The sequence below is a fragment of the Haematobia irritans genome, chromosome 1 (assembly GCF_050003625.1).
Source record: "Haematobia irritans isolate KBUSLIRL chromosome 1, ASM5000362v1, whole genome shotgun sequence".
Taxonomy (NCBI): Eukaryota; Metazoa; Arthropoda; class Insecta; order Diptera; family Muscidae; genus Haematobia; species Haematobia irritans.
The window spans coordinates 8,273,672-8,294,908 of NC_134397.1; the positions used below are offsets into that span (position 1 = coordinate 8,273,672).

The following is a 21,237-nucleotide window of genomic DNA, read 5'->3' on the forward strand; positions in this document are numbered from 1 at the left end:
ATGAATATGGGCAATTTTTTGGTAATCAAATAAAAACTAGGTACTAGGTGACTAGGCATACGCACGCTATTTAGACCAAAACGCCATACCCTGCATCACTGTGTGGAACAGCGTATTAATGCATATGTTGGCAACACCCGGAAGGAGGCGAGATAGGCACGTGGTTTCTTTGGCAATAAATCTCAGGTTCACCTTTGAGCTGATTTATAGATGTCCGTCTGTCTGTGAACATATTTCTGTAACCAAAGTTTAGGTCGTAATTTAAGTCCAAATATAGTACAAGTATGTGTTTTGGATCAGAATAGAACCCTATTGATTTTGGAAGAAATCGGTTCAGATATAGCTCCCATATATGCCATTTGCCCGATATGTACGTATATGGCCCAGAAGCCATACCCTGGTTTGCTAAAAACGATTGAAATCGAATCAGATTTATATATAGCTCCCACATATATCTTTCGCCCGATATGCATGTATATGAAACCAGAAGCCAGTATTTTACCCTGATTTGCTTCAAATTTTGCACAAGAAGTATAATTAATAGTATTGTCAAGTGTACTAAAACGATTGAAACCGGAACAGATTTGGATATAGTTCCCATATATAACTTTCGTTCTGATTTACTTGATTTACAGAGATAGTGGAAATGGCATTCTAACTATACATGCCAAATTTGATTGAAATCGCTATAGCATAGATACCATTCGCCCGATATGATTTAGTTGGCCCCGTTTTTTTAACACTCTAAGTACATTGACGGTGTCATCAAGTATGACAAATTTGTTTAAAAGATGAGTTTATCCGGGTCTATATCTAATATACTCTTATTTTATTTTATTTATTAGATAAAATATTTCTCCAATAAATATTTAAGAGTAGCATACTATTATAGAAGTTAACATTTACTTTTATATATATAGATTTCTTTCTACATCAAAGTAATATTCGTATTCCGATTCCACAAACGAGCATAAATATTTTGCAGGTGAAAATGTTGCCGTGGCCCATACTATTTACATCATTTAACATTATCCGGATTATATTTTCTATCTAAATATACCCATACATCATTAGCCGTTCTCAATATAGGCATAATCTTGAAAAGTTTAGAGTCAATTAGGCATAGTATAATGAATTTGGCACGTCCGTTTTTATGAAAATCCTATAGAAAAAGAAAGAAATTTAGAGACTATCTTTACAATTTTGAAAGAAAGGTGAATAGCATACCACATCGCCGCCATCTGGTCCCTTTTCGACAACTTCCCAAATATCTTCCATTTGTAGATAAGACTCTAATGTCATAGACCAGTATTTGTAATTCTCAGAGCCATTGAGTCTTTCAACTGACAAGACAAGAGTCATGTTTATAGGTAGATACTGAAAGAGAAATCTTAATCTTAAGTATTAAAAAAACTAATTGAAGAATCAAAAAATATAAAATAACGTAGAGGGAACTTCATTTCTAAATTCAAAATTTGTAATTTCAATTGAATTGTTCGTTAACACATGAAAGCTTATTTAAGTATAAGCAATATGTGATATTTAGTTTTCTTGTAGAATTTTTAAAAACTGCTGCTATTTTTTGTTTTAATTTCTGGAGATAAAATATTTATTTTTAAATTGTTAAATGTTTAACAATTTATTTATAAAGTGGTTGCTTAATTGTTCTATTCTTCCATATTTTCAAAATTCAAACTTTTTAATTAAAATTGGATTTTACAAAATTAATTTATCCAACCGTTTTATTTTTTTTTAAGAAACAAATTATTTTCCGTTTCTTAATATCACCAAAAAAATATAAAAATAACAACAGTCAGTGTCTGTTGCTACAGCCTATGCCTAACGACAATTTGTAATTTTTCTAAATTTTTACCAATAACATTTTCAAGTACCAAAAATGGGTTCTGTATATTCCACTTCTCAAATAATATTTTTGCTTCAACGAAATTAATCTAGTTTCAGTTAACTTGAGTTTAAAAATTAATAATCTCTCATATTTTAGCAAACAGTGCATGTCTTTGAGTGCATGTTGCAAAAGTAACAGCCTATAGCAACTGTGGGGTGTCATTTTTCTTTTGAAGAACTTCCAGTGAAACCCTTAAGGAATTCAATGATGTCATAGAAAACATTTGCTTTACAAAAGCAAAGGGCAAGGTGACAACTTTTATGGTCCCCTTGTGGTGATTGATTGTTTCACACAAGTACGTCACCTACTGCAGCATGCTTTTAAGACCATGATTTTTGTCAGGATTGCGCATATTATTTGTTATTGATAATTTACATGGGTGTTATCGATACTAAATCCAAAAGTTTTTAATATATTGTAAAAAATTTCGATAATTTTGCACTTTTTATTAGAATTGAAATCTTTTAGGGAAATCAAAAAAGAAGAGTTTTGCATATATTGTTGTTGTAGCCCTTTGGTGTTGTTTTTCGAGTTTTCCAGGAAATAAACATACTCTAATAGGGAGTTTGTAATCATTGGAGAGGATTGAAAACCCTGCGTCAGCCACGACCCATAGACTTGACTGCATTGAAGGGTGGTTTTGCATTTAAGTTTATTTGAAGATTTTTTTTTTTAAATATTACATTCACCAAGAGAGATTATTTTTCTAATCAATGAAAAAATTTTATAATGATTTAAGCAATCATTTTTTTCTTTACGAAATAATATTTTACGGCGTTGTAAGTCGTTCAATCCACTTTTGTTTAGTTAGTCTATTTTTATTTTTTCATTTAATTATTTCATAAAGAGTCCAGTCGCTACACTATATGTGACGCAAAAGCTACACTATTTGGCTATTATAAAAATTGATCAGCCGATATTAAAAACCAAAATTAATTTTTATAGGATTAGAAACTAGTTTGAAGTTGAGAGAATCGCTATAGCTCCCATATATGATAGAAGTTGTTGAGACTGAATTCGGTTCAGCTAAATTGTTCCCCTTTTGTTGATACCGGTAATGTTTGCAATTAATTTGAATTATTAATATTTATACAAAAATAAATATTTTTGCCAATCAAAATATTTTTCAAATAATGTTTCATATTCTAATTATCATTTATAATTCGAAATATATCCCTATTCAAAATAATTTACAGTTCAACGAAGGATTTTATATGCGAAAAGTTGATTTAAAGATTAATTTAACGATATTTTCGTTGGCAATACCGACTTTTCTAAAATTGTACGCAATGAAGAATTAAAAACGAAATGAATTCAAATTCCTACCGTAAGAGTGATTTACGCAACTATTTCTTAGCTAGTGTTCGAATAAACTGTTTTCCATTTCCAATATCCATATTTGCAATTGCTCATAGTTGATTGGTGGAACTGATTTATGACCAATGGAAAGAGTTACCATCACATAAAAATATAATATACTAAAATTATTGAAGATAATCAAAATCTATAACATATCGTCAAAATTAACAAATTTTTTGGTGATTAATAAAATACTAATCAAAACATAAATTTTTAATAATTTATTCTGTTGTTAGAAATTTCTAACTCAATATTTAATTAAGAATAGAGGTGGCAACTTATACAGAGAATTTCCAATAAATCTCTTAGAGAAACCAAATGTAGACAATGACAAGGTAACAAATTTTGTTCTTGTTATAGTTTTTTACTTAATAAATTGATTTTCTTGATGTAGGGTATTATTACCAAGACAATGTTGTTGGAAATACCATGTATTTGTTGTACAGTGGATATGTTCATTCCATACACTCATAGAAAAAAGTCTTCTTAAAACTGCAGTCTGCTGTTATATTTGTGTACTTCGTGGTCTAGCAAACAAGAAGTTGCAAAATTTGTAGGTTTTAAAATGCAAACCCGTTTTAAGAACTAAAATAAGTTTCTTGTATATATTTATTATTACAATTTTAATACGAGCTTATTGGACATGAAGATTAAGGAATTGATTGAAGAAGAAAACACCAGATTTCAATCCCACAAGCCTAACTAGACATATGTTTCTTTGCTGGCTAAACCAAGTTTCCATAGTCTTTAGTGTAGATCTGGTTGTGATGATTCAATCCAATCCAAGTCTTCAGTGTAGATCTGGCTGGGTGAGATGATTCAATTTGGATCTTATATGTTAATTTTATAAGGAAATTACATACGAGAATTATTCCTCCCAAATTGAATAAGGTAGTATTCAAATTTGAAAAAAATAAACAACAAATATTTTTAATAAATTGTTTACGATAGCCAACCAAATTAAAACATGCTTCATTGTGATCAAGCTTAGGTTAGGTTAGGTTATGTGGCAGCTCGATATATCAGGCTCACTTAGACTATTCAGTCCATTGTGATACCACAGTTGTGAACTTCTCTCTTATCACTGAGTGCTGCCCGATTCCATGTTAACCTCAATGACAAGGGGCCTCCTTTTTATAGCCGAGTCCGAACGGCGTTCCACATTCCAGTGAAACCACTTAGAGAAGCTTTGAAACCCTCAGAAATGTCACCAGCATAACTGAGGTGGGATAATCCACCGCTGAAAAACTTTTTGGTGTTCGGTCGTAGCAGGAATCGAACCCACGACCTTGTGTATGCAAGGCGGGCATGCTAACCATTGCACCACGGTGGCTTGTGATCAAGCTTAAAAAATAGCAAATAATGTTAGCTATTTCAGCAAACAATTACTGCTTTCCGTTTTTCAGCAGACTTGCTGTTTTCCAAGATTTTTCTGCTTTGGTTACTAACACATTTCTTTGAGTGTAGTATTTTTTAGAGAGGAAAGCTCTGCCCGGATTTCACGAGATGCCTCTTAATATTCACAATTTTTCAAGGAAATGCAGTGCATGTAATTGAAAGAACAGTTTTTGGTAAAATAGTACACAAAGAAAAATTAAAGAAAACATTTGTATCGTGAACAAATGAATTGAAATTTCAACAATGCCCCACACATACTTCAAGATAGAAGCATTTTTGGTAATATTTAAAAAATTTTAGGAAATTCTGAACTACATTCTACGAAATTCGAATTTTGTAAAATGTTATGCTTTATTTTTGCATAATTTTTTTTCTATTTTTAAGTTCATTTAACAAAGATATAAAAAGGAGGTCCCTCGTTATTGGGTTAAGCATAGAAGCGGGCAGTAGTTAGTGAAAAAAGAGAAATTCCCTTCAGCTTAAAATAACACGACTGTCATTATACCTACCCTAACCTTCCGATAAAATAAAATTTTTGAAATATTTATTGCGATTCCGATTCTAATAAAATGTACAATATTTCAGTAATTTGGTGCAAAAAATAAACGACACTATCGCAATTTTGGAATTAGGATCCTTTATACTAATATGAATTAAAAGTATACAATCATTTGGACGAAAGGACAATCAGGGGAAGAAAGTGCAAAAACAAGTCCAAACTTTTTCCAGAAACGATCGATACGATAGTATCAATATGTATATCCATAGACCTAATAATAAATAAATAAAAAAATTCAGGTATGCACACTATCACGCAGGTTATTTATGCCCTTTTATTATACCCCGACCACATAGTTTTTGGGGTATTAAAAATAATTTTCTTTTCTGAGCAACTAAACACCCAGAAAAATGGGCCTCTAATGACAACTGAACTTTATTTTAGTTCATGAAGATTACTTGATTTTAGTTAAATTTATTCACAATATGAGTAAATGTTCCTTATTTGAATAATTTTTTGCTAACTTTAATGACGTGAACTAAAAATAAGAAAAAAGTTGTATACAAATATAGTGCACAATTTTACTAAAAAATAAAACAGTTCATATTTTCCTAAAATAGTAGAAGTTTGCTTAAATTGAGTTTATAAGTCTCTCAATTTTTTTTTAATAATTATGTTGATTTGCAATCTTCTACAAAACTTTAAGCAAAAAGTCTCTCAAATGAGTAAATTTTACTAAAATTGTACCTGTCCCGAACTTCATACAGCGCTAAAGACATTTTAAAAAATTTTAAATTCAAAAAATTGGATTTAAAAATGTTTAAAATGTCTTTCAACATATAACATTTTCTTAAACAAGAGAAAAAAAATAATTATTTTTAAAAAATTTTCTTCAATTTGACCGAAAGTATTAACTTATTTGTAACATGTTGTAATTAGAAAACTATTTTAGTTAAAATTTTCTAAAATAAACCTACATTTTCTTCCACGGTGGGTTCACTTTTTTTGGGTGAAGGAGAATAAAGACCGTCGTTACTACGCTTGTCACCAATGCAGGTTTTTGCTTTTCAAGGAATTAGAATCTAGTTTAATTTTTTTTTTGGATCGCAGTGGTTTTTCTTCCAATAGCAAATTCCCTTGTTTTCGTATTTATTTCCCTTCCAAAATACTCGAAATACATTACACCCACATTTTAAATTATTTTGCCAGGCTTGTATTTTATTTTTGTTTTCGTTTTATTCACTTATCGACTAGAATGCTGTTTCCTTAGATATATCCATAAATCCCTTGATGTTCGAATGCAGGCCATAAATTGACAAATTTTCGCTTCTACTACGCACAATATAATAAATTTAGCCTTACGATCTCTATATAGGTCCTGCAAATGCAAAACACAAAAATATTTAGCTAATGCCATTGGTGATTGAAATATTTCTGGAGAAACGAAACTTACTTCATCCGTGCCATCTGGTCCATTATCCACTACACCCCATAAATCTTCAGTTTCCAGATAAGCTCGCACCGTCATAGCCCATGCTTTATAATTATCCAAACCTCGTAATTTTTCCACTTGCAAATAAAGTGTCATTATGTTGTCCAACGGTAGTTGGCTGACGATGAAATTTTCTTATATTTCCCTGATATCTATTCTCGTTGACCATTCGTAAATAACTGAATATAGACTGGAAGTTTTCTTCTAACCTTTGGTCATAAATCGAAAAGGCAACAATAATAATAAGCATATTTTCCATTGGTTCCACATAAGGTGGTTGTCGAAAATCCATATTTTCCTCTTGATACAACCACCGCATTCATTCACACAGCATTTTTCCCTCTTGACACTAAATTTGAAAAATGAGCCTAACATAGTGGTGGTGATGAAGATGAATACGGTCGGAATTGTTTTGTATTGATAAGAATATGCCGCAGAATAAAAGACAATATATGCATTTTAAACAATGCCTGTATTCTAGTTACACTGCTGTTCATTTCTTTTATATGGACATCGATGAAAATGTAGGTCTGTATATATGTACCATATTTTTTGTAGATTTCTTTTTGGCCAATACCTTGCAAGGTTACATAGCCAACAAATTAAGAGGCATTGACATTGGTTTCGAGTACCAGAAGAGAATAAAGAGATTTATTTAGGGTACGGAACAAAATTCTGACCACATTTGCTTTATAGAAATCTATCTTTGAATAATATTTCGTGGGATTACTTCAATGAAAATCGGTTAATAGTTCCAAATCAGGTCATTTTAGATTTGTTTCTCGATCAAAAATAGAAAATGATCCAAATTATCTATTGAAAAACATTTCTATCCATAAAATAATATACACAGATCCATTTAATGTCAATTAAAATATTAATTGTTCCAATTAATAAATTGATTGATATAATTAATTTTTGTGATTGATTTTTGTTTCAATTGAAAATTTTGTTGAACTAATTAAGTTTTTAATAGAATATTTTTTAAATATCAATTACAATTTTAATTGGTAAAATGTTGGTGATATTTTTTCTGCGTAGTAAGAAAAATACATTTTCACACTAGAATATTACCAGTTTAATAGTTAAAATAAAAGTAAACTTTTAGTAATCTGGAATGTTGAAATACGGTTTTTACAGAAGTTAAGCTCGTTTTTAGCAATTATACACACTGAAAAAAAAGCATACTCGGTTCCAAAGATTTTGTCTTTACTTTAAAAAATTTGGTATTGATTCCGAGCCAAAGAAGCGGAGAATACAAGTAAGGATACTTTTAAGACACAATTCTCTTTTAAATTTAGGTTTTTTGTACTTGCTTCTAGGAAGCAAATTTTATTTTTTCGCTTTCTCAGCTTTTTTTCTTCATATACTATATAAGTCCTTTAAAAACGAGTTAACGGCAATTTTATTTTCCAAATTAGGACTCGACTTCCAGTAGAAATTATGCTATGTTTGAAGTAAAAAACTTCTTTAAAATAAAGTTTTGAAAAACATGTCCTATATTTGAACGATTTTTTGCTTTGTAGTCAAGATGCAAAAAGACAACAAATTTAAAGACAATTTCATTAAATTTAAAGATTTTTTCTGAATTATTAAAGTCAAGTTAACCTTAGCCTATAAATTTTTTCTTTCATGTTTTTAAGTCAAATCACTTAATTATAAGGACAATACGACTTCATTGAAAAGTTTATCGACTTTTGGACAAGGAAAATAACTTTATTTTAGAGAAATGCGTGTTCTACGCTAAGCAAAATTTGTATTCGTATTTTAAAGACATGAAATCTTTGACCTCACGACAATATTTTTTTCAGTGCAGGCTCGATTTACATCATTACCAGTATACTGCAATAGTTTGAACCCCGGAGTACTTAATTCACATATTTTGATTCTATAAACGTATGGTTCTTGAATAAAAACTATGTCTATGTCCCCTTTCATCAGGAAAACTTTTAAGGCAGCACATGCAGTCTTACAATGATGAAGATTTATCTGGAGGATCCGTAGGACCATCGAGATTTTCAACAACCGTCACATCAGCCGTTTCAATCGAGTCATCAAGAATGTCCTCTTCAGAGATCTCGGTGACTCTCGCAATAACCATAGGTTCAACTTTGGTGAGTTCTGAGGCAGTAGAAACCTCCTCATGCATACGGTATCTATCCATGTCTTCAACTTTGGTATCTCCCTCAACTTCGCAAGAGGATCCGCTTGCTTCTGATTCAGACAGAGGCTTGTCCATTTCTGAATCCTTTAGCTGATCGTTTTTATACACCTTCATTTGGATATAATGAAAGCCATAACATACACGGCCCTGAGACTTTGCTAGATGTGGCAAAGACTGAGTGTTCAATATAAACACTGCATGCCGTCTTGGTCCATCCACTTCATCCAAACGGCCAATCTTCCAATCAGCTGTTGGAAGATCTGGATTGCATCGTTTCAGCCTATTTAAAATAGATTCAGGGTCAGAAGAGTTTGCAGGTATCCATGCATGTGCTCTAGGTCTAGCCGGTATGTCTTTCTTCTCGACTAACTCTAGAGCAGCTCCTTCTCAAACTTCACCAATTAATATCAGAGCAGCTTCAAAACATTCTATAGACCTCTGGTCCTTAAATGCGACTAGCTTAAATCGTCCTTGATACCAACCAGCCTCTTGGTGTCGAGGATCTGGGCCGGGAAACTTTTCCAGCACCTTTGAGTAGACGACTGACAGAGCATTCTCAATTTCCCCCCATTTTTGCTTTGGAACCATACCGTCCAATGCTCCTTTATTAATGATAGCCATCACAAGGCTGTCTTTAGCAACTGAGGCAAACGATCTTTGATCCCTTTTGGAGGATGGCAGCTCATCCGGCGATCGTTCCCTTTTTCCAGTCTCAAGAATTCCTTGAGCCCATTTTAAGGAATCGCTTTGTTTAGCCGACAGCATGCTTTGGTCGACGGATCCTAACTTCTTTAGGATAAACAAAGCATTTCTACGTTCCTTGAATCTCTTTCGTGAGGGATTACCTCCTTTTGATGTCGTTACCTTAGAAAAAGTTCGACTTGTCAGAGTGTCGCCACCTGTCGACCCGTCTACAGGTCGACTAATTGGGCCTAACTCTTGGTCATTGCCCAGATTTATAACTCCAGTCGATACCCGTCCACTGGGCCCTGAAGTTAGCATCCCAGTGGATGACTTGGAATTTCGCTGCATGGTGGCTTAATATCCCACCACACTTGAAATTTTTAGTAGGTACCTATTACGATGAGTTTATCCGCTATTGAAAAACACGTCCGTTCCGTTCGACGGTTGAATAGAGAATTTTTTTTGTTGAAAACCCGATTTTTGTTTCTTTCCTTAAATTTTGTAAAAAATTCAGATTTTTCAAAAATGAAAATTTTCAAAACTTACTTTCTCATTTGAATTCCATCAATGGTGTTATGGGAAAGTTTGCGTGAAAGAAACATACAAGTTTTAATGAATAAAATTATTTTCATCGCATACATAGTTACCGTTGAGAATTTCTAAAAAGTGGCACAAAATGTTTCACTCGCAAACTTTTTCTTAAAATAAGTAATAATTAAACACACTTACATCAGTTTTTGCAAAGAAATAAGCTAATTTTTATCAGTTTTATGTCAGTTAAAAAAAAATATTTTTTTTTTATAAAAAAAATAATATTTTCAATTTAGATCTTAACTAAACTATCAGTCATTTTTTTTACCAATTTCAGTGCAAACCACTCCTTGTGCTGAGACTAAACTACCAGTGAAAAACTTCTTTGCATACTTTCGAGCTGAAATTTAAAAAAGAAAATGGAGAATTACGCATAAATACAGTAAAATCAAAGTGGAAAAAAATTAAATTAATTAAATTAAAGAGTGTCACAGAAGGGAAACAGAGTGAAAGAATTTTTAAGATGTGTGGAATTTAGAGTCCCAAAAAAGATTAGTGGAAGCCTGATATTATTTCAGGCTGACTTAGACAATTCAGTCTTATGTGATATTACAATGGTGAACTTCTCTCTTATCACTGAGTGCTGCCCGATTCTATGTTTAGCTCAATGAGAAGAACCTCCTTTTTATAGCCGAGTCCGAACGACGTTCCAAATTGCGGTGACACCACTTACAAAAGCTTTGAAAAACTCAGAAATGCTACCAGCATTACTGAGGTGGGATAATCCACTACTAAAAAACTTGTTGGTGTTTGGTCGAAACTACGATTGAATCCATGACCCTGGGTATGCAAGGCGGGCCTTTTAACCATTGCACTACGGAGCAAAAACTTGATATAAAAATGTCACCGATTGGATAAAGTGGCACAACGGTAATGCTGATAGTTCAACTAGGGACTTTATGCTTATCATCGAAATTTCGACTTGCTGTACTTCTCAAACTCGAACTTTGGGGTTGATCAACACTTACAAACACGTAAATGTCCAATAGTCGATTTTAAAGTACAAATTTTATTTTTCCTTATCTAACTTCATTTGTTAAGTACAATACAATACTCAGTAATGCTCAGGAGAATAATAATATTCTCGAAGGAGATCATATTGTCGTACACCTGAGAAACATATTTCTTACTCATATTTCATGAAACTCCATTAAAGCAAGGTTAGCTAACTTCTAAATATCTTCTACTTCCAAATCTGTCAGTTAAAGACTAACGGAATTACATGAAAATGGTTATTCGTGCCTTTTTAACAAATTTAATGGGATTTATTCGAGTTTGGCTCGGTGTTTTGCAATTTCAATGTCTCTCTGGGGTGACCATCGGACTGGTTTATCCAAATGCTATCGCCTTTAAGGATACGATAAGTGTCTATTGTGCTCCGGGTATTATGTTACGTAACATACAAAATCTGTCCCTATTACTAAAAATATATTAATCCCACTTACTAATCATTTTGAAATATAAACAAGTATATACAGCAGTAAGTTCGGCCGGGCCGAATCTTAAATACCCACCACCATGAACCAAATATTAGGGTTTCCTTTGAAATTTCAGGAGGGCTTGAGGACTTGAGGACACAACCCGAAGATAAATTTAAAGATTTCACCTATGAGGACTATATCAGATTCTGGATTTATAAGAACCATTTTTGTTTGAGGTTTAGAGGAATCATTAACATCTCTTGTAAGTGTGCAAGAAAATTATAAAATAACGTCTTGATTTGAAATCTTAAATCTGTAGAAGTAAAATCTGGAAATTTTACACTGAGTTTCAAGCAATTTTCATGATCAGTGCGCCTTCTACACCCTCAAGAAGTGAAGTCGGTCTATATGGAGGCATTACCAAATGGACCGATAAAAACTTAATCCGATACACGTTTTTGTGAGCCTAAAATACCAGAATATTTACAATTTCAGGCATATCAGATAAAAACTACGGTTTCTAGAAACCCAAGGAGTTAAATCGGGAGATCGTTCTTATGGGGGCTATACTAAAATATGGACCGATACTCACCATTTTCGGCACACCTCTTTGTGACCCGAAAATACCTCTAGATTTCCAATTTCAGGCAAATAGGATAAAAACTTCGGATTCTAGAAGCCCAAGAAGTAAAATTGGGGAATCGGTCTATATGGGGGCTATACCATAATATGGACCGATACTCACAATTTTTGGCACACGTATTTGTGGTCCTACAATACCTCTAGATTTCCAATTTCAGGTAAATTGAATAAAAACTGCGGTTTCTATAAGCCCAAGAAGTAAAATCGGGAGATCGGTCTATATGGGGGCTATACCAAAATATGGACCGATACTCACAATTTTTGGCACACATGTTTGTGGTCCTACAATACCTCTAGATTTCCAATTTCAGATAAATTGAATAAAAACTGCGGTTTCTATAAGCCCAAGAAGTAAAATCGGGAGATAGGTCTATATGGGGGCTATACCAAAATATGGACCGATACTCACAATTTTTGGCACACGTATTTGTGGTCCTACAATACCTCTAGATTTCCAATTTCAGGTAAATTAAATAAAAACTGTGTTTTCTATAAGCCCAAGAAGTAAAATCGGGAGAGCGGTCTATATGGGGGTTATACCAAAATATGGACCGATAATCACAATTTTTGGCACACGTATTTGTGGTCCTACAATACCTCTAGATTTCAAATTTCAGGTAAATTGAATAAAAACTGCGGTTTCTATAAGCCCAAGAAGTAAAATCGGGAGATCGGTCTATATGGGGGCTATACCAAAACGTGGACCGATACTCACCATTTTTGGCACATCTCTTTATGGTCATAAAATACCTCCAGATTTCAAATTTCAGGCAAATTGGATAAAAACTACGATTTCTATAAGCCCAAGACCCCAAATCGGGAGGTCGGTTTATATGGGGACTATATCAAAACCTCGACCGATATAGCCCATCTTCGAACTTGACCTGCCTGCAGACAAAAGACGAGCTTGTGCAAAATTTCAGCACGATTGCTTCATTATTGAAGTCTGTAGCGTGATTACAACAGACAGACAGACAGACAGACAGACAGACGGACAGACGGACATCGTTATATCGTCTTAGAATTTCTCCCTGATCAAGAATATATATACTTTATATAGTCGGAAATCGATATTTCGATGCGTTACAAACGGAATGACAAACTTATTATACCCCCGTCACCATTCTATGGTGGTGGGTATAAAAAATAAGTTACTTGTTCAAATAAGAACAAATAAAATATTATAAACTTTTGGAGACTATTAACCGATTTGACACATCGAATTGTTCGCTAAAATGCCGACATTATTTTCGGTTTTGGAATTGAAAATCAGTTAATTGTGGCTGTTAATTTTCTAAATAATGAAAAATATAAATGAAAACAAACATATTGTTAATTCTTGAGAAAACTACATGAAAAAGGCCGTATGCATAAATTGCGAGATATTATCATACTTATTTAACAAAAACAAAAAAATGACCGTAAAAATTCAAAGCGAAATCCGAACATAGTACCGGTCATAAGTCTAGAATCGACATTCAAGAAGGAGTAACATTTACTACCATTACTATCGATTGTTGGACTATGGGTCGTATAACTGATATAAATTACGAATACAATATTACTTATACGCCATAATTAGGAAAAATATTTCAATCCTTAAGGCCTGTACACCGAAAAAAATGAACTGTTTTATAGGAAGAATGAAATACCACGCACGAATATTGGACTAAATTTTACTCCACATTTTGAGATTTCTACAAAGCGTTGGTAAAACCAGGAAATTTTAATGCCCTGTTGTACTTTTTAACTGCAGTTCACGAAATTACATCATCTCATAGAAGAAAAAATTAACTAAAAGTAAAGAAGAAAATCATTGGCGCCAAATCATGACAATTTTAACCATACAGTAGTTCATTCTTACTATTTTTGGGAATCGTACGAAAATTTTCATATGTTTTAGTTCATATTGAACTTATGTGTACGGTCATTGAACTTTATACTCACGTTTAGTTCATAAAATTTTTGAGACATACTTAAAAAAAGTAAGATTTCATTAAGCTGTGGAATTTCGATAAAAATAACAGGTTGGCTGACAAGTCCCCGGTCTAAATAACAAAAAAAAAAATACATTTTTTTTGTCAAAATTCGTTTTTATTATTCAACATAGTTCCCTTCAAGAGCGATACAACGATTATAACGACCTTCCAATTTTACCATTTTGGAAATACTCCTTCGGTTTTGCCTCAAAATAGGCCTCAGTTTCGGCGATCACCTCTTCATTGCATCCAATTTTTTTCCCTGCGAGCATCCTTTTGAGGTCTGAGAACAAGAAAAAGTCGCTGGGGCCAGATCTGGAGAATACGGTGGGTGAGGAAGCAATTCGAAGCCCAATTCATGAATTTTTGCCATCGTTCTCAATGACTTGTGGCACGGTGCATTGTCTTGGTGGAACAACACTTTTCTTCTTAATATGGGGCCGTTTTGCCGCGATTTCGACCTTCAAACGCTCCAATAACGCCATATAATAGTCACTGTTGATGGTTTTTCCCTTCTCAAGATAATCGATACAAATTATTCCATGCGAATCCCAAAACAAAGAGGCCATTACTTTGCCAGCGGATTTTTGTGCCTTTCCACGCTTCAGAGGCGGTTCACCGGTCGCTGTCCACTCAGCCGACTGTCGATTGGACTCAGGAGTGTAGTGATGTCACATATCGACGGAAAAACTTGGGTGTATTACGAGTTAACAGCTGCAAACACCGCTCCGAATCATCAACACGTTGTTGTTTTTGGTCAAATATGAGCTCGCGCGGCACCCATTTTGCACAGAGCTTCCGCATATCCAAATATTGATGAATGATACGACCAACACGTCCCTTTGATATCTTTAAGGCCTCTGCTATCTCGATCAACTTCATTTTACGGTCATTCAAAATGATTTTGTGGATTTTTTTTGATCTTTTCGTCGGTAACCACCTCTTTCGGGCGTCCACTGCGTTCATCGCAGTGCTTGAATTGTGCATACCAATCAATTATTGTTGATTTCCCTTGGGCAGAGTCCGGAAACTCATTATCAAGCCAAGTTTTTGCTTCCACCGTATTTTTTCCCTTCAGAAAACAGTATTTTATAAAAACACGAAATTCCTTTTTTTCCATTCCATCAAATTTTGACACGAATCATTTGAAGGTTGGTTCTATATAAAAATAATATGCATTTAATACTAGCGACGCCATCTATGTGTCAGACCTGCGACTTATCAGCCAACCTGTTAATAAAATTTAACTACAAGCAAACAAATTTTTTCCAATAAAAATAAGTTAAATTTAGCGTTAGTTTAACTAAGGAAATTTTTTTCTGTGTTTTCTGTTCGGTTTTCGCGTTGAACCTCTATACAAAACCAAAAAATGCGAAAAACTATCGAATTTTTTCCATTTGTGGTACTTTGTTTTTTCGAGTTGAAAAACTGAGGTTTATATCATGTGAATTAAATAATAATTTATTTATCAAAACTATTTGTGTAGGTTTATAACGCAAACACGGATCATATTTTTGTTCCGAAAATATACAAAGGATCAAAGGAATAGCACATTAATCGCCCAAGAAAAAATAAAATGTTAATGTAAATGTTAATAGCAAGCAGCAAGCATCAACTTAATTCAATATCGCTCCCTGTTAAATAACGCTCCCTGTTACCTAAATAAACATCGCTTTCTATGTAATGGTTTCTATAAATTTTTTTCGCAAGAATGAACCTAGTACCGGTCTTTACAAATAAATAATACACCAGATATCTAAAAGCATTTTATGAAATGGGTTTTATTCAAAATATGTATGATCTCTTACTTATTAGACATTATGCTTACAATACACATTTCCTTATGTTTCACATTCCATAAACAAATTCCGTTGTCAAAATCGAACATTTCCAGGCAGTACAATTAATCTCACACAAATATCCATATTTTGGTTCTGTTTAGAGATTATTTCAATAATATATTTGTTTTGTTTTTGTATATTTTTGGTGAAAAATATTTGGAATTATTACATTTCTATTCTTTTTTATTTTTTGTATAAAATACATATATACGAATAACTATGAGGCATACAAATTGCAATTTTACAAATCTATATTAAAATAGATAGATAGTACATTACATAGATCGACTGATAGGTTCGATAAGAAAAAAATATATATAAATATAGCTCTTAGCGTCTAATAAAAAATTATTCTTTAAAGCACACATTTTGTTAATCGATAAATTCTTTGCCATAAATCTATAGGTTTTGCATGGGAGATTTGAATTTCAAATCGCTCTTAGATTCTTTAGATCTAAAAGTTGGTTTCCTGAAATTCCTTTGATTGCAATGGAGCGCTTCCGCCCACAATATGACCAGCACCAGGAGCTGCAGAAGTTCCATCGTTATTTACTCGCGAAGCAATATGACCATTCGTTGATGCGCATAGTCCACTACCGCCACCCACTGTGTATGCTACAACTGTGGCATGATCCAATTTTCCAGGTAATGCCGAAAAGGCAGAGCTATCAATGACACGTTTACGTGCGGCCCTATGTTGCATACGATTCATTTCAACTTCTCGTTTAATGCCATCGGGACCTGTGGATAGTTTGTAGAAGAGTTCTCGTTGTTCCAATGTTTTACGTCGAGCCGAGGTGATCATGCGGACAAAATCAATGAGCAAATGGCAAAGTCGTCGCGCTGACGAGCAAGGTGAAAATGTTCCATTTATTCCATAGCTAAGCAAATCTTCTAGACGGTACAAGGTCAAAGCATGCCTCTGAGGACCCGTTACCAAGGGTAGGCCCGTGGCAGATTTTGGTATTTTCGGTTTGTAATCATAGTCTCTTTGACGCAGCGAGGGATTTAGACCAGATGACGAAAGTCTTCTTGGCTCAATAACCGTATGAGATCTCATATATTTAGGACGACTAGGTGCACTTGCTGAAGCCGAGGCGCTTTCGGGTGATGAAGATTTCTTGGTACGTGGAGGACGGACTGGAGGTTGGGGACTGGTGGGATTTGAGGAACCATGTAAACGTGCATATATTGCCGAAGCACTTTTATTTTGTCTTTTTGGGGCTAAAACTCCACCTGTGTGGGGCGTTGTTGTGGTTGGCATTAGTTTAACATCAGGCGTCCATGCTTCAGCAAATTTTCCCACAACAGGATCAAAATTGTCACTAATGCCATCGGATGTTAAAAATACAATATCACCGTGGTCAATAACAGTCATCGAAAGTGTAAGGTTACTCAGTTCCGGTTTATTTCCATCAGCGGGACCTAGGGCGCCCAAAGCATCGCGCATATCACGCATTGATGTGATGTCATGAGAAGCTGTGTGGAAAGAGAAGAGAGGGGGTTAGGTGAGATAATAAATTACAGATTTAGAAAAGTTTATAAAGTAGACTTAATCTTTTAAGATATTTAAAATATGTGCAATATTGATATATTTATTAGTCCGGCTCCGTGATAATTTGAGAAGTCACTGAATGCCAAGTGGAATGTCACCTATGGAGATTATTTTAATTTTTTACAAAATTTACATCTAGATTTTTTTCTTCAAAGTAGAGCAAAAGACTGTAGAGGGCAAAATTCTAAAGTGAAGGTGATGAAATTCTTCTTTAAGGCATTGCTTTAAATTTTTGCTTGCTCTAGAGAGGCTAAAATTCGTGTAGCCTATTCTCCCATACTTTTGTACCCGGATTCACGCTGTAAGACTCTACTTCAATTTTAAATACAATCCCGGAATCTATTATTGCAGTATATCTACTAGATCCCACATATAACTCATCTCATCACTAACATCTACCACATAAAACTTACCCAAAGTAAATTCTCGAACTCCATGCTTCTTTGAGTAAACATAGCCTAGAGAATCTCCAACATTGCAGGCACATACCACATATTTCTGACCTTCGATTCCCTCACCATTTACAGCAACATTTTCATCTTTGGCCAAGGGTAATACTACAGCTATAGTTAAAGTACTAAGAGCACCACCAACTTCCAATATACAGCCGTGACCCTCCCATAGACTTCGTAGGAGACTAACGAACACCTCTTGGGTTGAGGTGGCCGTACATTCTTGGGAAAATCCGAAAATGGCACGATCCAAATAATCCAAACAGCCATGAACAGCAGAACGGGCAGCCAAACGAGCTCCATCGCCCCAATTAACGCCATCAGCCAAGGCCATGGCTGCCGAATTTCCTCTCACCACCATGCCATAGCAGTCTGCAATGGGATTACCCATGGGTTCTTTGGTTAGCATGTTATTCTCATAGAGGGAAACGGAAATGCCATAGGCCGTTTCACTTTCCATTTTCCAATTTCGTACTCCCGCAATAACATCATCTGTATCTACTACAGGGGTGGATTGATTCGAAACAGCTTCACGTAGTAAACGTTCTGTAGTATCTTCCAAGATTTTTGCAGTACTTGCGCCATCCGACTTGAGACTTTCGCCATTTTCTTGTGTTACCTTGTTGTGTTGGTGATGCAGTGATGTGTCCTCAGTCTTGTTGGTATTTAAAAGATTTTTATTATTTTGATCATTGGCAGCATTGGTTTTCAAATCGGTGGTTGTTGTTTGTGCTGGCAGTTTGCCTCCAGACGATACCATACTCACCACTATGGTGGTGGATTTATTGGAGCTATCCTCAGTTCGCTGACTAGCATTTTTTGCCACCGAGTCTTTGGTAGTTTGTGATAGATTTGAAATGCTTGATTTGGAGTTTTTTCGTGATCGCATGCCACCACTACTGCTTCCCTTGTTGGCATTCTGATCACTGGCACTTGAAGTGGCACCACTATTACTGAGACGACGATTACTTCCCAATCTTTGGATTTTATTGCTGTGATTGCGTTGGTTTGTTGTTGTGTTAATACTTTTGCGAACATCATAGCTATCCGATTCCTGTATGGTATCAATGAAATCTATATCGTCTGCATAGCTGGCACTTAAATGTAATTTGGAACGTTTAATACCCGTCAGACCATCATCGGGCCCGGTACAAGCAGCTGTGATGGTATTGGCTCCAGTGGGATAGGCAGCAATTTTAAGTTGGGGCAAATCGGTAGGATTTTGACCATTGTGTATTTCGGGTCCAGGAGTGTAATGCCGCTCCATACGACTGGAAAGATCGAAAAAGAGATGGTAGTGAATAGGGATTGCAATTAGAGTCAAAAATTTGATTTTTCGACCATTTAAAAAATTTGGAAAAGCCGTCTTTTGATTTTTTTGTAGATGGGAATAGTCGTATCTAGACCCTTTATAGTCGACTATAGACTTTTGCGATTATTGAAAGAACGAAGTCGAGACTTTCGAATATCGAAAGTCGATTAGGGTCACCATTAGAGGTCGATTGGTCAACTTTGTTAGGGATGAACAAATTTTCAAAGATATCACAAATCTATTACTCATTTTGAAGATGACAAAAACTATTGTAGGGGAAATTCGCTTTGCGGAATAATCGAAAATCGGCTTTTGTATCCCTAGTTGTTGGGAGCATTAAAAGTAAATTTTCGCTAACATCAAAAAACTTATGACATGACCTTTTGTGTCAATTTGGAAAATCATCTGAAGGGAATTAGTTGATTTTTTCCAATAGCAAACGTTGATTTTGGTTCTCATCAGAAACCGGTTAATCGACTTGTGTTCATGAAACTTAGAATTGAGTCGTATTTAAAGGATTTTGAAGATTACAAAACATCCATTCCGACTTTTCGAAAAAAAAAATGATTATAACGTCAAGTATCGAATTCTAAACCAATTTTCAAATTTAATGCCTTATGTTGCTAAAATAGATACATAATTAAATATACCTGTCACATAAAAGAATTTTCCAATTTTACCTCATCAACATCATAATCTATTATTTTCAAGATAATTTTTTTTTAGTCTGACTGAACTTTTGCCCATTTCTCATCTTTTTTATATTTTATAAAAACTTCCATCTTTATATAAAACTCCCATCTTCATGTATGTTTGTTTTACTTACCCCTCTAAATATTTAATTATGAAATTGCTATCATCATCTGACTTTCTGGGACTTTTCGGTCCATCTCTTGGCTCGGCTATAAAACTCAATTGCCTGAAGTATGTGGTGACCTTTTGTCTCAGTGAGGGCATTGTGGATGAGTAGGGGCGCACTCTTGTAAATGGTGAATGATGCAGCAGCCAAAGATGCTGCAACGATAATGATGCTTTCGATGACTTGACTAATTTGAAGTTGATTCAATTAAAACCCCTCCAGAGTGTTTTTTTAGTTTATGTTTTTCTCCAGATAGTTGAAGAGTTTAGCCCATTTATGAATATTCTTGGGATTGACTTGCTACTGGGGTCAGCCAAGTCCCATAAAAGCTGTGATGATGAAGCACTGAAATATATTCTCTATCACCACATAAAATATTTAGCTTGAATTATATCCGTGGAGTAATTAATATAGAACTCGATTGCTCAAGAAGATTGTTAAACAGTGGCTGACATATAATGCTGACGGTGTTTTGTATTTGAGTAAAAGCTTCCTTTTCGGTTGTGCGTCTGTGCTCCTGGATGACCGAGTTCGTTCACATCATTGTTGCTTTTTGTGATAATTATCGTACTAATTGCTATTGTAAATATTACTGTGCTGCAAGTGAATTGGTTTTGTCCAATTTAATATGAATGTGGGTCCAACCCTCAAATACCAGCGACCAAAATTTCTAAAGTGCGTGACTGGTGTTGAACAATTGTCTAGTCTGCAAGAAATTAGAAAAGAAAAAAATTAGGTTACATGAAAATTGGGGAAATAAGATGCGGGCAAAAGTAATGGGGTAATGTAACAAAATATTATGTGTGGTCTCTTGTGGGTGAAGGAATACAGTTTTTATGCGGCTTGGGAAGTGAGTTGACACCAATTAACATTTAACTCAACTCAATTCAAATTTGAAATAAAAAATCTCTTGAACTTATTACTGAATTGAGGAAAATTTTACATATGGTTCCAAAAACGCATTGTTGTGAAATGCTTAGGATGTCTGCTATACATAGAATGATTTCAATCCCCAAATATTATTATTCCAGTGGTAGTTTATGTCTGACAATTTCAAAGCTTCTCTAAGTTTTTTCACACATA

The 21,237-nt window shown here is 34.3% G+C and overlaps 2 protein-coding genes across 3 annotated transcripts in view; both read right to left on the reverse strand.

Moving 5' to 3' along the window:
* Positions 1–6,352: 6,352 nt before the first annotated feature.
* Positions 6,353–6,835, reverse strand: LOC142237263 (uncharacterized). The gene is made up of 2 exons (XM_075308679.1): positions 6,616–6,835; positions 6,353–6,540 (listed from the first exon to the last, which is right to left on the reverse strand). The coding sequence occupies exons 1-2, from the start codon at positions 6,748–6,750 to the stop codon at positions 6,406–6,408; spliced, it is 270 nt and encodes an 89-aa protein (XP_075164794.1). The 5' UTR covers positions 6,751–6,835; the 3' UTR covers positions 6,353–6,405.
* Positions 6,836–15,892: 9,057 nt separating this feature from the next.
* The window catches only part of LOC142220171 (PP2C-like domain-containing protein CG9801), a 56,495-nt gene continuing 51,150 nt past the window's right edge, over positions 15,893–21,237 (reverse strand). For both annotated transcript variants that reach the window (XM_075289157.1, XM_075289156.1), the window contains 3 exons: positions 20,122–20,860; positions 17,945–19,254; positions 15,893–17,455 (listed from right to left, as the gene is read on the reverse strand). In XM_075289157.1, coding sequence (XP_075145272.1) covers positions 16,431–17,455; positions 17,945–19,254; positions 20,122–20,252 — 2,466 coding nt within the window. In that variant the 5' untranslated portion in view covers positions 20,253–20,860 and the 3' untranslated portion in view covers positions 15,893–16,430. The remainder of the gene's footprint in view (positions 17,456–17,944; positions 19,255–20,121; positions 20,861–21,237) is intronic.